General features: G+C 42.7%; 1 protein-coding gene across 1 annotated transcript in view; it reads left to right on the top strand.

The window, feature by feature from the left end:
* LOC136427189 (alpha-2-macroglobulin-P-like) overlaps positions 1 to 16,279 on the top strand; it is a 37,175-nt gene that overhangs the window by 12,596 nt on the left and 8,300 nt on the right. Inside the window, exons 14-21 of the mRNA XM_066415964.1 lie at positions 530 to 686; positions 1,123 to 1,337; positions 1,712 to 1,876; positions 2,057 to 2,119; positions 2,477 to 3,783; positions 4,136 to 4,223; positions 4,362 to 4,436; positions 7,236 to 7,341. Of these exons, the coding sequence (XP_066272061.1) occupies positions 530 to 686; positions 1,123 to 1,337; positions 1,712 to 1,876; positions 2,057 to 2,119; positions 2,477 to 3,783; positions 4,136 to 4,223; positions 4,362 to 4,436; positions 7,236 to 7,341 (2,176 nt within the window). The remainder of the gene's footprint in view (positions 1 to 529; positions 687 to 1,122; positions 1,338 to 1,711; positions 1,877 to 2,056; positions 2,120 to 2,476; positions 3,784 to 4,135; positions 4,224 to 4,361; positions 4,437 to 7,235; positions 7,342 to 16,279) is intronic.

A 16,279-nucleotide genomic window follows, 5' to 3' on the forward strand; every position in this document is an offset into this window, starting at 1 on the left:
ATCAACACTTTCTTTATGTCATCGTAGTGCAATTTTTGCTAATTATTTTCATGATTCGCTCACCGTGTATTTGCTTTTGCCCAGTTTTTTTTCGCTATGATCTACAGCTGGTGGTATTACAACTTGTCAACTTGATTTAATGTTTTCGGCATTGTCATCATCATCATCATCATCATCACCACCAGCTGGTTGATCTAGGGTCTTTGACTCTTTCCCTCTATCTCTTCCAATCGGCTCCAAAGCTCTAGGTAGATCTTTTAACTCACAGCAAGTATTCTCGAATAGCTGACGAGATATCAAAGCGAAATATCAAGTTCTGCTGCAATACAAAGGAAAGCTGCCAGGGTCCCAAAATCTAATCATTTCTTTGACAGATCATGACATAACTACATACCAAGTTTCATAACAATCCATATAGCTTCTTATGCTGCTAAACCACAAATATGGGAAACGCTACAAAAACATAGCCTTCTTGGCAAAGGTAATGATGAAGAAATGATGAAAACACATTTCTCTTGTTGCCCTTCAGTACGAGTCGGCAGTCTCCTCGGCCCTGGCGTACCTGAGTAGCGCTGAGCTGGACAAACCGTACCCCGCAGCGCTGACGGCATACTGCCTCGGGCTGGCCGGACACCCTTCATCCGTCCTCGCACTCAAACGGCTCAGCAGCCACAGCATCAAGGAAGGTAGGTCTACTGGATGCACAACATAACCTACAATGTCCGATTGTGGGTAAAAGAATGTCTTTCACATACAGTGAATATACATACAATAGTTTCTGGTTCGTTCATTTCGTATCACATGGCAGGTTACAACGGACGACTACAATTTACTCTTAAATACTTTTTGAAGTCACCGGTGCAGTATGTCGCCTCGTTCCATTCGCATTAAAACACGTACGACGAATCAGTATAGTTTTAGAAATGGCAAAATTGGTAGTGTCATCTCATATTGCCTCATCAAGTGTTTTGGTCTATCAACAATATGAATGTAGTTTCGGCTAATGTCATTCAACCCAACTAGTTGTTTAAATCGTTTGTATTGGTTTCATGCTTGGCGATCTGTTTCGATCGTATTTTGGCTTGTCAAGACACCCTTTTTATTTTCCTTACCGCCACACAGACGACACTGTTCATTGGGAGAGCGACATCTCGGACCTGCCCATTCCTACGGGGCGGGGGTGTTCGTCCCCCGCCAGAAGCGCCGCTAATGTGGAGACCACTGCCTTCGCTATCTTGGCACATGCCGTCCACCCGGAAACGGAAGCGACGTCACAGGCAGCTGTTCGCTGGTTGGCTACTCAGATGAGTGGCTATGGTGGCTTCAGTTCCACGCAGGTAGTATATAATATTTTTTTCGTGTACATTTCATATCTGAATCATATTCTTTCATACTTTCATTTGATACTTTCATTTGAATCAAATTTGTATTATTCCACTCTTCCGTCAAAAAACGTGAAGATTGGTACGTGCATTTTAGTCTCTACCAGACTGACTACGCCGGCTATAGTGAGAATAATTACCAGGGCAAATGAAACCCTATATATAAGGCGCAGTTTCATGTTAACCTTCCCGTGGACGGACCGTCCTGGCCAACTTTTTTGCCGAATTCTACCATCCGTAACCCTATAGGAAGGCCTGATGGAGGCTACGTGTATTTGTGCATTTAGAAGCGTATATCACCATAAACATGACATTTTTTTTTCTTACAGGATACTGCGATAGCATTGCAGGCTCTGGCCGCCTACGGTCTACAGGACCGCGACTTCGTCCCGACTGACGTACGAATCTTCGTCAGATCCACCTCCCCGTTCCACCACCAGACCTTACAGTTCGGCGTCAGCAGCAGGGGGAGCTCAGCTGTCGTCAGCAAAGTGGTAACGTTTCCAAATTTTTATACTAATTGTTTGTATGATTTACGGGACTAGTTACTAGCAATGCGCTCAGCTTGCGTCGATACAAAGATATAGATATATAGCTACAAAATGTAAACCATATTTTGCGGACATTTCATAAGACATGCTCATATTTTTTTTTTACAACATTTTCTGATCCAGGTGTCCTCGGAGCTGCAAATGATCGAGGTGGAAGCGTCTGGACAAGGCTGTGCATTATTTCAGGTACATATCATGATATATTGCTTTCTCAAATTGCTACATGTAGCTTGCGCCAAAAAATAGTTACCCAAGCAACTTGATACAATTTGGAAACAGTCAGACGTTTCAGACTGCATCCGCTATTTTTCGTCAGTGACTAAGGAAAGATCTTGCAGAAGCAGGTTTTATGCCAAAACTCCGAACAGTTATGTTAATGAAATGGAGACAATTACATGTATTTTTGTTGTACTTTTGTGTATAGCTAAAGAAAGTCACCACCATTCAATGTTATTAGCAGGTCGAATGAAAGAGTTATGATGGCACTGTGTACAGGCATTGAAATCCACCCACCTGTTTTATGTGGCCCGTTGTTACTTGCAGATGGGCGCCAAGTACCAAATGTTGGAGTCGGACCAAAGCTCCAGAAGCCCACTGCAGGTTCACGTCACGGCCAAACTCTCGCGAGACCGGACGAGACGAGACTTGGAAAACGGGACAGCTGACGACGGCTCAGAAGAAGAACTAGACGGCGGGAATGATTCCAGCACAGAGGATAAAAGAGATGACAGAACGAATGCAACTCCCAAGGACGACGAACCCTTAGATGAGGAGGACACAAGCATTGAGAAAAGGGAACAGGTGGAGGGTAAGAAAAACGCGAAGAACTCAAGGAGAACAAAAGACGAAGATAAACAAAGAAGGTTGAGAGAGGATGTAGACACAGACGAAATCAAACTGACGAGAAAAAGGCACAGAAATGGGAAGAAGCACAGATCGGGCGGTGACAAGACGGGTGCGGACAAATCAGATTCTACTGAAGCAACCGGGAGTAACGAGCTTTCAGATAGAACTATAAACGGCAAGCAGACAGATGAAACCGAGAGAAACGCTTCTCCCAAGGAAGATGGCGCTTCAAGAAAGGAAGGCAAAAGGAACAGGAAAAACGGCAGCAAGGGGAACAAAAAAGAAGAGGCAGACAAAGACAGGGACGAAATAATAAATGGTTCTGAAGAGGATACGAGCATCGAACTGGAGGGAATCAGAACGCCAGACAAACTTGCAAAGACATCTTCTTCATCAAACGAGGAGACTCTGAAAGAAGGTAAGAATATCCAGCCAAAGAAAAGAAAGGATGAAAAGAAGTTGCTCAAAGTTGAAAAGTTGAAGTCCTCAGCCTCTAATGAGAGAGGTGCCGAGGACGATGAAGACATTAGAGCAGATGTAGAACAAGAAGACTCTGAGGAGAGGGAGGACAGTTACTCAGAAGAGGAAGTAGTTGGATTAGATTTCCCTCCAATCGACTTACAGTTGCCGATGGCTAACTTTGATACAGAAGACACGAAGCTTGGGAAACAGAAAAACCACGATGATGCCAGTACTGGTGACGTAATGGAAAAGACATTCGACGGACCAGAAGGCATTGAGATGAGCCTGGATTATGGTGACCTCGGGTTTCCGTTTCCGGGTTATCCTGGAGATGATGATACTGACGTCAGTGACGACCACATTTTGGCAGCTTTCTTGTCAAAACTCAGCGAAGTTGGATTGAGTGAAGGAAACATAACCGCGTTGTTGGAAGAGGACATTGACATGGACCAAAGTGAGCCAACTGAACTGGAACTTAAACCCATGGAAACAACGAGTAGAAACAACCACAAAGACAGCCTCGTCATTGAAACATGCGTCAGGTAAGTGTCTGACAATGTCTGTCTGTGTGGTCTTCGTCATTGAAGCAACACATGACGTAGGCAATTTCAGTGCACCAACAATGAATAATGTCACGTGTTGAAAGAACGGTTCAGCACATCCGGCAATGCATGCAAAAGTTCTTGAAATTATCTGAGGACACTTCTATATCATTGTATTTATCATTATCATATGTGTTTTTGTATTTGAAATAAACTTTGATTGTATAAAGATAAATTTCATCCTCTAGCTCTTTTCTAAAACATACAACGGACTTTTTAAAACAACAACACAAGTCTGGAAGGAGATTCTGACTAGGCCACTTCTTAAGTACGACATTTCTTGACGTTTCAGATGGGACGAGGGTAACTGGTCCAACCCGGTTGTTGTGGAGGTGGAGGTGTTCTCAGGGTTCACAGCTGACGTGACGTCATTACAGAAGGTTAGTAGAGGTCACATAAAATGTATCTTAACAATTACCAATGATTCGTTATCCCCGATGTGGGAAGAAATTGTTTCGTGTTTTGAATTAAGATTTTTTCTGACTTATTTTGATATTTTTCCGCTTTTTCTACCACAGCTTATGGTGGACAGCTCACTACCCATCATGCATTTCAGCGTAGAGCAGAGAAGAGTTGTGTTCATTTTATCCCAGGTAAGCAAGGTCACGACACACACACACACTTGAAACTCCAATTTCATTCAGCTGATAGTTAATCAAGGTGTAAAAGAAATCACAGTGGAGACGCAGCGTGTTTGGACATAATGCATTGGCCTTTTGGCACGCATTTTCCATTGGCATTAACACATTTGATGTCATAATATGGAGCGGCAATATGCATGTTTTACGTGCTTTACACTTGAAATGCTTTTAGATATTTCCAATGACGGCTATCAATCGGATTATGAATCCAGCATTGGCACTTTTTTTATTCTATAATTTTGTCCATTGTATTGAAGATTTTCAATTTTGCACAAACAGCAAGATTCTTCTTCTCAGTAAATATATATATTATGCAGAATATCTTTCGCCTGAATTTGTTTCTATGTATCACGTAGTGGTACCGACCCTATGTCGTCTTGTGCGAGGCCCGGGCATCAGACCCCAAAAGTAGATGGCACACACCCCGATGTATGATAGGTTCCACATGTCTCAGACCCAGCCACTCCTGCCTTAAGTCAATTCTGCTTCCATATGTGCGCGGGTCAGTGACCGTGTGTTGCCAGGGTACACCCCCGGCTGCTGAGTCATGCTGCAGACGACTTTATCTGTTTGCTCTGGTCGTGTGTGAAATGTTAGCGTACACACGCGGGGTGACCGCAAAATGGGCGCAGACGACATGTCAGCGGCGCACCACCGGATTTGTCGTGGTCTCAGGGGATCTTAGGCCATGTTGATTTGATTATATGGATGACATCCTCTGGGAACATATTCTTCTTTGACTTTGGAATTGATTTGGCGTCCTACGGCATTAGTATCCATTTTACGAAATATTTTGTTCTCGCAATTTACAGCATAGATTTGCTCATGTTGATTTGTACGATTTGAAAATATGGTTGAAAACGGACGAAAATTGATGCGCACACGGCTGTCACCCATGAAGTCGAATTAACATGGCCTAACGCACAAACGAGCTGTTACCGCAAAATGGACGCAGACGACATGTCAGCGGCACACCACTGGATGCGTCGCGGTCTCAGGCTATATAAGGGGGTTTGAAAAGGAAGATTTCCAGACAAAGAAAGTTTCTACTCATATCGTCGGTCTGATAAAAAAAAGTTGAAAAGATATTCGTTTTTGGTTCGAAAGAAGAAGTGTGGAAATGATTTTACCAACTCAGCCTTTTCAAAAATCCTAAGATATCAAAACCAGAAAAGCTCCTTCAGATATCGTATACTAAAACAGTTGAGAAGACATTTGTTTTTGTTCGATAGGAGAAGTGTGGAAATGATTATACCAACTCAGCCTTTCCAAGGCAACCTTAGGCCAAGCCTTGGGGTTCGCTGAGTTCACCCAATGGTACTCTCACGAAGACACGAAGCCACCTTTGCCGTGAGGTTTGAATTGTACCTGTCGTGACTATTGGGAGAAAGAGGGCACTTGGTAACGAGCTCGATATTGAGATGACTGTAACAGAGTGGGCACAGGAACGGAAATGCTTTGACTACGATATACATCATCACTGTCTGATACGCGTAAACTTCTTAAAGGGATGGCCTGATACCGCTGGACAATTTCAAAGTTTTGACTACCCTTTGCATGTGATTCCTCTAGAGTACGTCTCCTGAAGATTAAATCTCACATCTGACAGTGAACTGGATCATTCGCATTCTTGGCAATGTTTTCCTTCACGACGGGAATGGTTAGATGAGTCTTAGATGTACGGAAATGTTGCCTTGCCAGTTCCCTTAATTTTAACCTTCTCCCTGCTGCCTATTATTAACCCCATAACCAAATGAATGCACATGTTTTGTCAAACGGCTACGGTAGCAGGATGAAGGGTAAGAGTAAACATGCTCCCTTAACCTTCTCCCTACTACCTTACCCCATAACCAATACACATTTGGTGCCAAACGGCTACCTTGGCAGACAGAATGCTAAGAGTATACATTGTGCATTTACTTTGCGATGTCCCATGATATAAATTTGGGCACACTGTCGCAGACCTGACATCTCACACCCAGGCGCCAGACGACGCCCCCCTCCCCCCCTGCCCTCCTCCAGATCTTAAACGTGTTAACTGTTGAATACAACCGTCAGACCCTCAGGGTCAGGTTTAAATGCAGACTTGATTTTTCGGTATCACGTCTAAACAATGATATCCTGGTTCGTCTAGACTGTTGGCGAGTCTCCGGCAGGCATGGCAAATTTGATTGTGCAGACTTGAGTAGGATAGCCAGAGGCCTGGAAGAAAACTGGCGATAGGTCACTAGCGACGCGGCAAGACTTCTGCCAAGTTTCTTTAAAGATTGAAGGAACTGTGTGGCACTCTCGAGCCCAAGTTTGATGGAAAACATATTTTCTTCTTACGTAACAGGTACCTGTTGTACGTTATCCATCAAGCTTATCAATGGTATTGGCAAGTTGGAAATGATCGTATAAAAATTAGTCGAGTTGTATCTGTTCGAAAAATAGGAAATAATGAAAGTGATGCAGTGAGAACTTCCAACTATACGTGATAGGCGTTAACTCCATCTCATCCTAAAGTTGCCCCCACCGATGGACAATGACATGTGCCTCATCTGTTTACAGTTGAAGACGCAGCGCAGAAGCTTATCATTGGTTTGGCGAGTTTGAAATCATATCATGGCTTGTCGCGTTGCGTCTGTTCGAGAAATGAGGAAATTAAGAATGTGATGCAGTGAAAACTTCAAACCATACGTGTAAGGCGCTACCTCATCCTAAGGTTGCCCCCTAACGATGGACAGTGATATGTGCCTCATCTGTTTACAGTTGAAGAGGCAGTCCAACCTGTGCTTTGAGTTCCTCCTGAACAGACAGCATCTGGTGGGTCATCTCCACCCCGCCTCCGCAACCGTCTACGACTTCTACGAACCAAGTGAGTGTTCCTGTTTTTTAAAAAGCCAACTGGCAAAATATTACAGATAATGCTTAGGTCATATTTCCTAACCGGGGCCCGGCCGGGCTGATTGCGTGAACGAAAATTAAAGCCATATCAAGACTTTGTAAAAATAGTGTTCATGATTAATTAGAGCAATGTGTGTATTGTAGTTTTGATATCATACTTTCCCCTCCCGCAATCTGCCCGGCCGGGCCCCGGTTTCAGCATTGTGACCTTAGCATTACAAGATACAGGTAACAGGTGACTGAAGGTGACTATCAATTCATTTGCTTGTGGGTCATCTCCACCCCGTCTCCGTCTACGACTTCTACGAACCAAGTTAGTGTAGCCACCATTAGCAATAATCCGCCAGGTAACATAAATCCGCCATCTCGAAAAACAGTTGGTTTGGAAGATTTCCAGTGCAGCATCCCCAGGTATGCACAATTTACATATTAAACTGAAGTGCATTTTATTTGGGGACGTTTGTTTTGAATTCTGTTTGGATATTTCTTTTCAGGTGGGCGGAATTATGTACCCTGGTGGAATAATTTTGTAGATGTTACATGTTTTTAAGCAAACTAGCAAAATATTACAGATAACGCTAGGGTCATCACATTTCCCAACCGGGGCCCGGTGCACGACAAAATGATCGTCCTCTGAAAAAACTACAAGATTTTACACTAATATAACCACTTTAGTGTAGCAAAGCTTTTGAAAAACTGCTAAAGTTTAACATTCAATATTATAAGTAAGTTTTACCTGAAAGGTTCTACATCACAAGTCACCACCGTCCCTATGCTCTCCTCTTTCGTGCATACAGCAGAAGACATTTTGACCTTCTGTCTTACTTGTAAGCCGCCGATATGTCAAAGAGGCGCCTAAGGCTTTATTTCCAATCATAGTCGCAGTGCTACCCCCTCCCTCCAAGGACCAGAAAATTCTCAATGATCTAAACTCCAGACAACTGCGTTGATGTTTTAATAATCACCGGAAGCGACTAATCTTCCACCTTTAAAGTTTATAGATCTAGAGCGCAGCGGCTGGCACGTGCCGTCTGGGTTATCCATTCCTGACGACCGTGGCGAGGCGCGTGTCCAACTCTATTACACTTGAGGACACCCGGGGGAAGGCAAATAAAAATGTCGGGGTCCTGGGGATTTGAGTATAACGAATCCATCTGCGGTGTTGTGTTTCTGGAGTACCTTTCATTCACTTGGCTCCTCCATAAGAAGCCTCGGGTCAACGTGTTTTTTCTGGGTGGTTACTGCGTCAGGACGTCGTATTTCCAAACAGACATGTTTTTAGCTGTCCTGATGTTTTGTGTTTCTGGAGTACCTTCGTCTCACAGGGCTGCTCCATAAGAAATCACCCGTGTACTTTGAAAAATTGATTTGTTTGGCTGGTAACAACTTGCCTTATCTCCAAGTAGACGTTGAGCTGGAAAGTCGTAATTTTCTCTTGATGTCACGATCGCGATGCCTATATTTGACGTGTATTACAATACAGAATCGATTGGGTGGACATGGACGTCATCATTGCGGTTTGACGCATTTTGATAAATACGCTAATTTTACGGACCAATATCTCGGGGCGATCCCTTGCGACAACGTCTTTAATTTTCTTGGGACAATATAACGGAGTGGTCCACTGTGGACTATCGCTTATTTTTGCGAAGTCGTATTTTCGGGGACATATATAATGGACTGCTCCATTGTGGATCGATAGCTTTTCGGGACCTCTAGAACGGGGTGGACCGCGTTGGCTGAACTTTCTTGGCGGTGTCATAATTTGTTGGACTCACAGAACGACCGGTCCGCGACGAAACAGTTTATTTTGGCGAAGCCGTGCTTGACAAAGCTAAGAAGGTCTGTTTGGCGGGATGGACGTTTTTCTTGGACTCATCCTCGCCGCAGACAGGGACATCGGCGACACGAAGGCGGTCCATCTGGAAGACACGACCTGGGTTCTTGCCAAGGAAGACTTCTCACTACGACGTCTTGCCGAGATAAATGGTGGTCTTTCTGAGAAACAGAAGTTGTCTACCTAAAGACGTATTCAACCGTCTGAAAATGCCTCTGCGGCGTGATGCGATGATGAAGTGAGGTGAATACAGAAATCGCGGCCTTCAACAAAGACTAGAACAAGGAATTACATGTAGAAGCTTACAAGACTACTGATTTCATTCACGTTGTATTGAGTAAACAGTACACAGACATCCAAAGAAGATGGCCACGGCGTTGATATATCGATACAAGCCTGTTTTAAGAGGAGAATACTTGGCATAATCGTTTTTGCTTTAATGGTATATAAACCATCCCCGATAATTTGATAATAAAACCGGTTTTCTAGTTATTGTAGGTAAGTACTGGTTAGTTCTGCTAGTTCATTTTAGTCATGCTGAAGAAGAGTGATGGATGTCACTCGAAACGTCCGAAAATGATATTCGTAATTTATCCAGTAGTAGAGTTTGAACTGTATGTTAGTATTCCCGATAAGACACGCTACTGAACAGGAGAGACCGAATTTAGTCCGAGATGATTAATGCAGACAGTACGCCAGTCAAGGACACAAATTAAAGAAGCAATTCGTGCCTTGCTGACCTAATTTCGAGGGATGAACTTGACCCTGTTCTTGTTTAGTCTTCGTGACGACCGTGATAGTGACCGTGACCCCTTAGCCCATCACTGAAAATTTGTAGAAGCAATCTTTGCCTTCATGACTTCATTTCGATGGATGAGCTTGACCTTAGTACAGATGCCTGTTCTTGTTAAATCTCCGTGGCAGTGACCGTGACCCCTTCGTCCATCCCTAAAAGTTTGTAGAAGCAATCTATGCCTTCATGACTTCATTTCGAGAGATGAGCTTGACCCTGGTACAGTTATCTGTTCTTGTTTAGTCTTTGTGACGACCGTGATAGTGACCGTGACCCCTTCGTCCGTCACTGGAAATTTGTAAAAGCAATCTATGCCTTCATGGCTTCATTTCGAGAGATGAGCTTGACCTTGGTACAGATGCCTGTTCTTGTTTAGTCTTCGTGGCAGTGACCGTGACCCCTTCGTACATCCCTAAAAGTTTGTAGAAGCAATCTTTGCATTCATGACTTCATTTCGATGGAGGAGCTTGACCTTGGTATAGATGCCTGTTCTTGTTTAATCTCCGTGGCAGTGACCGTGACCCCTTCGCCCATCCCTAAAAATGTGTAGAAGCAATATATGCCTTCATGGCTTCATTTCGAGAGATGAGCTTGACCTTGGTATAGATGCCTGTTCTTGTTTAATCTTCGTGGCAGTGACCGTGACCGTGACCGTGACCGTGAGTCCATCACTGAAAAGGGCAATGCCGTCCGACCACGCTTAATAGTGGGATGTGAGAAGGGAATGTGGGGCACATAAGGAAATGTTTGCGCCGGCGTTTGAACGCGGTCTGGGATATCAATAACTAGGTCGGCCTATGACCGCCATGTCCTTGACTGTCAGTGTTCAAATAGATCAGGGGAATGTAGTCTCAGTAGGGTGGGATCGGTGTGTCCAACAGGGATGAAGTAACACTGGGGAAAACTACTCAAATGGACATTGAAAGGTTAAAATATCGTACAAAAAAAACACAATATTTTGACATACAAGAAAGTAGACATGTAAGATAGTTTGACCGACACATTATTCACAAGGGGTCGGTCAGCAAATGGAACAGAGTAATAACAGTGTCTATTAACATTTTGTGGGTATGTCCTTCATATAATAATAATCTTTATTTGCAAACTCGTGCCTTACGGCTAATTGCAAGGGAAACACACAGATTGTCTCAGTAGGGGTCGGCCAGTAAATGGGACAGACCTGGAACAGTGTCTATTGCGAGTATGCTCATGATATCATAATGATAATTTTTATTTGCAAACTTGTGGGTGAAAGCTAACTGCAAGGGGACACACAGATGTATAGTGTTGTAACGTTTAAACACCACTATCATGTTGTGCTACTGATCTTGGATCATCTGGAGGACAATTTTAACCTGTTTTGCGGTATATCACGCGTTGGATAAATGGGGATTTTCTGTTCTACCAGAATCCATTATCCCTCACGGGTCTTCCCGGTCTGGCTTTTCTGCAGCTCACGACGGGACAATATTTCATGGTTAAAAGCTGACCTCTGTGCGCCGACCGTGACCCCAAAGGTGAAAGGTCATGGGATGTTGAAAGGTCTATTTGCGATGATCCGTGCGAAGGTCGCCCTTGTCAAAACAAATGGATTACTCTTTTAAACGGTCGGCAAACAGCAGGCCAATCTGTCATCAGCACATGGCGTGGATTCATTTCGTAAGGCGATTTGTAGAGGAGAGATAGAAAAGGGCAGCGTGACGATCTGTTTGAAGGATGGCAAGATGTACGTCATCTTCTTTGTTGACTAGTTTAATTTTGTAAGACAGTTTGTAGGGAATATGAAGAGTGCAACATGACAATCCGTTTTTAGGATGTCCAAATCTTTTTTGTTGGATTTTCTGGTCTGATTTTGTAAGACAGTTTGCAGAGAAGAGATACAAAAAGGGCAACATGACAATTTCTTTTTAAGACATACCTGCACAGAATAACTGTATTGACAAGAAAAAGTTCTTGAGTTTTCAAAGATAAACCCTAACCTCATTTAGTCGACTGTTTACAAATTCCATCAATACATCAATCAGACTTCTTGGGTGATTCTGTTCTTGTTCCCTTTACTGGGCCATCCCTTGGGTCGTGATGACACTGTATGGCAGGGCTGTATGTCAGCTTTCTCCACTGTTCTCAGCTGTCTCTCTCTTCTAGTCTTAAAGGATCTTAAAGACTCATGCTGTGTTTCAACACATAGGAGATCATCAAAGCCCATCTCCTGTATAATAACATCCGTTCAAACCTAGCTACAAGCCATCACACAACCATGCATGTCAGATCCGAAGTCACCAACAGATACACTTTTAAATGTCAGGTCACCGGTTCGAATCCCTTGATGCACTCTTTCAAGTCTCGGGGGTCTCTGAACAAATCCGTTACGAGTCCTCCAGGAAGCCTAACCAGACAAAATAGACAGTGCATAATCCGGCCCGCCTTCGCACGGCTCTAGTAGCGTCTTCTTCTCACTAGTACAGACAGGAACTCACATCTGCTAACTCTGAACTTTCTGGATGCTTCTTGTTAAGAAGCCACGGGTGTAGTTCATCATGATATTCCATGCAGATACTAGAATGTCTTTCCTACGTTATGGGCGTGGCACAAGTTCAATCCTAAGACAATAAAAGAAAATAAAGTAAGAAAATGTTCGAGAGCAAGTCAGTTTGAGTGAAATAACAGATTATTCACAAAAATTAGTACCAGTAACTGTAAGGAAATATGATTCGGCGTAAAAAGACATCCTAGCTTTTGTTTGTTTACGTTGGCGGCCGACATGTCACCTGGGCAACCATCTTACACACTATTCAAAAAATATTGAGACAATTGAATTAAAAACAAATAATAATCTTCGTCCCTCAACGTACGCCATACTCACCACGTACAAGAGGAAAAAGCTGTTGATCTCTGAAAGCGGCAGAACGAACAAACAGATCGGCCCACGTTCGAATTCACCCCGTCTTGGGTGACGTCTTGCGCGAGTTTGTGCGAGGCACGCTTGTACTTCCTTCAAGTGTTTGTGTAGGGAGACAAGTCGCCGTCTCTCCGCGCCTGGGATTTATCTTTGAACGCGGAGGTATTTACTCAGCCCGTGTTGAGTCCCCGGCGACGTGAACCTGAATGTAGAGAGGCGTGGAACGTGCGAGCTTCAAAGTGAAGGGCTGAACTTGAGGATGTGCCTGTGACAGCGCGTGGAAGTCAATACGGCTGGATTTGTGAGGACCAGGCCAAGGCACGATTGCTTGGCGACTGATTGAAAGAAAACGTTTGTATAAACAGTTTAACACAAATACGGTAAAGTATATACCTGACGTCACGGATGTCTCCATAGTACACACTGTGAAACAAACAATATTAACGATACTAACAACGCAAAAGAAAATAGCAGAGAAAATACTAGAGTTCCACGACCTCATACCTTCGCCAAATGATTTTAAACTTTTTGACTGACGTATCAGGAGTGTTTCTCATTAATTATAAATCATACCAGTTGATCTTCTTCACCCAAAAAACAAAAGTATGAGCTTGACAAAGAAGGTTATGCTAACAAAGTAACATTTATCATGAATTATGCAAATGACGTCCTTATTAGCATAATTTGATTCAACGATGTTCACATTCACATAACTTCCAAATGACACAAGTATGAAATTGCCATCATTCACCTGTATGGAATTATAGTAGTTTCTCATTAATTATGCAACTTAGGCCTACATTTGCATATTTTTATCCATCAAAATTCCTCAGTAACAAATGTCACATATTTCAATAGTCATATCATGGAACACAGCGTTTTTTTCAAATTGTCTCATTAATTATGCAAATTAGAATCTGATTTGCATAATTATCGTCCAATCATACAAAGCATCACGTAAGCTATCTACATACCAAAAATCATTACCATCCATCAAGCCCATCTTGAGTTATAGTATTTTCTCATTAATTATGCAAATGAGGTCTTCATTTGCATAATTGATATCTATTAATATTTCTCTCTTCTTCAATTACATATGTCACATGTTTGAGAGTCCTATCGTGGAATTTGGCAGATGTATAAACTTTCCTCATTAATTATGCAAATTAGATACTGATTTGCATAATAAGTGTCAAATCATGTACATCATCACTCAAGCTATCTACTTACCAAAAATCATAACCATCCATCAAGCCCTTCTTGAGTTATTCCCTTTCAAAGTCTGAACCAAAACCTGCTCCTGCAGTTCCAAAAAAGCCGCTAGGGGGCCAAAACCCGTACCACTTACTCTCTGTCCAAAGAGCTATCTACCACTCAAAATTCAGTTCCATAGCTTGTCCAGAACACGAGATATACAAACAGGAAGTTCCGCTGCAGTACCGTAACAAGCCGCTAGGGGACCCAAAATCTAATCATTTCCTAGTCTCATCAAGACCTACCCACCTACCAAATATCAAGACAATCCATCCAAGCCTTCTCGAGTTATGCTGTACATTACATACACACATACAAACGCTACCCTCTGCATAACCTTCTCGGCGAAGGTAAAAATATGTCTTGCGGAAGGCACGTTGATAATTTCTGCGACTTATTTGCTTAAAGGCACGGACAATCCCAGAAGCGGGTGCTATTTCTAAAACACCACATCTTTATGAATACAAAATCAAACAAATTTGTTAGAAATATTCACAGATGTACAAATAAATTAACCATTTATAATCCAGGTATTGAGGATACCAATATACCTTAATAACGTCCGCTTTTATGCTTTTTCTAATAGTTTATGCATGTCTATATATTGTTCAACAGCTACAGATGCATGGTAACTGGTTCAGTCAACCTCAGAAGTTACATGTTTGAATCCTTACAGTAAGGTTAAAACAGACGTTTATCTACTTGTCGCAACAACTACATCCTGCTAAGGACAGGGTACCGAGAACACCATGTTACAACTGCCACGGTCTTTATTTACTTAGAACTGTTTCCTTACAACATGGCTGTCTCCGCTGACGGCCTGTACTATCGTGATTATTTTGCGAAGACACGGTATATTTTTACTTGACTGCACGGCGTATACATAAGTAGAAAAGTTACAGACAAGCACAATGTTGGTCTAAACAAGCTGACCTCACTATGAATGATCAGGAAATGTCGAACATGTTAGAAAGTAGACGAGAGAGTGTTTGGGCTGTTTGAAACCTGTGACTGATTTGGCATTGTTAAATCAATCGACGATCAGTTACTGAAGACCGTTAATCATTCATCAGTCTGATTCACAACGGCAGTTTGGGTTGATCATGGGTTCTCTACAGCGCATTGTACGTGCATACTTGTGTTTATTTGCTATTTTACAGTCGACATGGCAACCGACGTTTATGTGGTATCCGCAGTACTTTGCATGTTAATCGTCTAACTGTGAATCTTCATTTTTCAATTCAAACATTTTTCGGATGATCTAACTGGTCCTTAGAACCCCGTGGCGAAGATATCGTGATATTCTCTGATTAAAGATCAGGTTCGTGCGTTTGATGTTTGTAGCATTCTGAAGTAATGGTTCAAATATTTGACTTTCAAAGAGTAGAAGTCTCCCCTGGGACAGAAAAACAGTCGTTTATCAGGCTTGGTGAAAGGAGGCGTCGTCTGATGTTAGCGGGCTCGCAGCGCATTTGTTGTTCTTGATTTGTCCGTACTTGAACTGGTTGACTTTACTGTCGAACTGAACACAACTGTACACAAATCAAGGCACGAGCGGCTTCACAGCTGTGCTAGATAGACACGGCTAACTGGTCAGGTGTTGTGAAGTTCTATTTGTGTCTCACAAAATGGTGTACACGGCTGAATAGCAAGGTTCTTTTACTCTCAACCACAGAGTATTTGCAAGAGCAGACGTTTCGATGACTGTTTGTCATCTTCATCAGGGCAATACTGACTGGTTCACAGTGCACTGAAGCTAGGTCAGTAGTGAACCAGTCAGTATTGCCCTGATGAAGATCACAGACAGTCATCTGAAACGTCGGCATTTGTAAATACTCGGTTGTGAATAAAAGAACCTTACTATTTAGTCATTCTTCAACCTGATGAAATTATTCACGGATGGTGTACATGGCTTTTTGGCATCCAGGTAACATTCTCTAGGTTACGTGTGTTTAGTAATCCGTTATTTACCATCATGAGGAAGGCTACAATGGGTTAGCCACAAATTCAGTGGGCGTAAATTATGTGTTAGAAGTTAGAACGAAGTTCAGCTATGTAGACTACCAACACAGATGAGCCTTGATAATCATTTCTAGACTCTTGTATAACCACGAAGATCTGCAATT

The sequence above is a fragment of the Branchiostoma lanceolatum genome, chromosome 2 (genome assembly GCF_035083965.1).
Source record: "Branchiostoma lanceolatum isolate klBraLanc5 chromosome 2, klBraLanc5.hap2, whole genome shotgun sequence".
In the NCBI taxonomy this organism is placed as follows: Eukaryota; Metazoa; Chordata; class Leptocardii; order Amphioxiformes; family Branchiostomatidae; genus Branchiostoma; species Branchiostoma lanceolatum.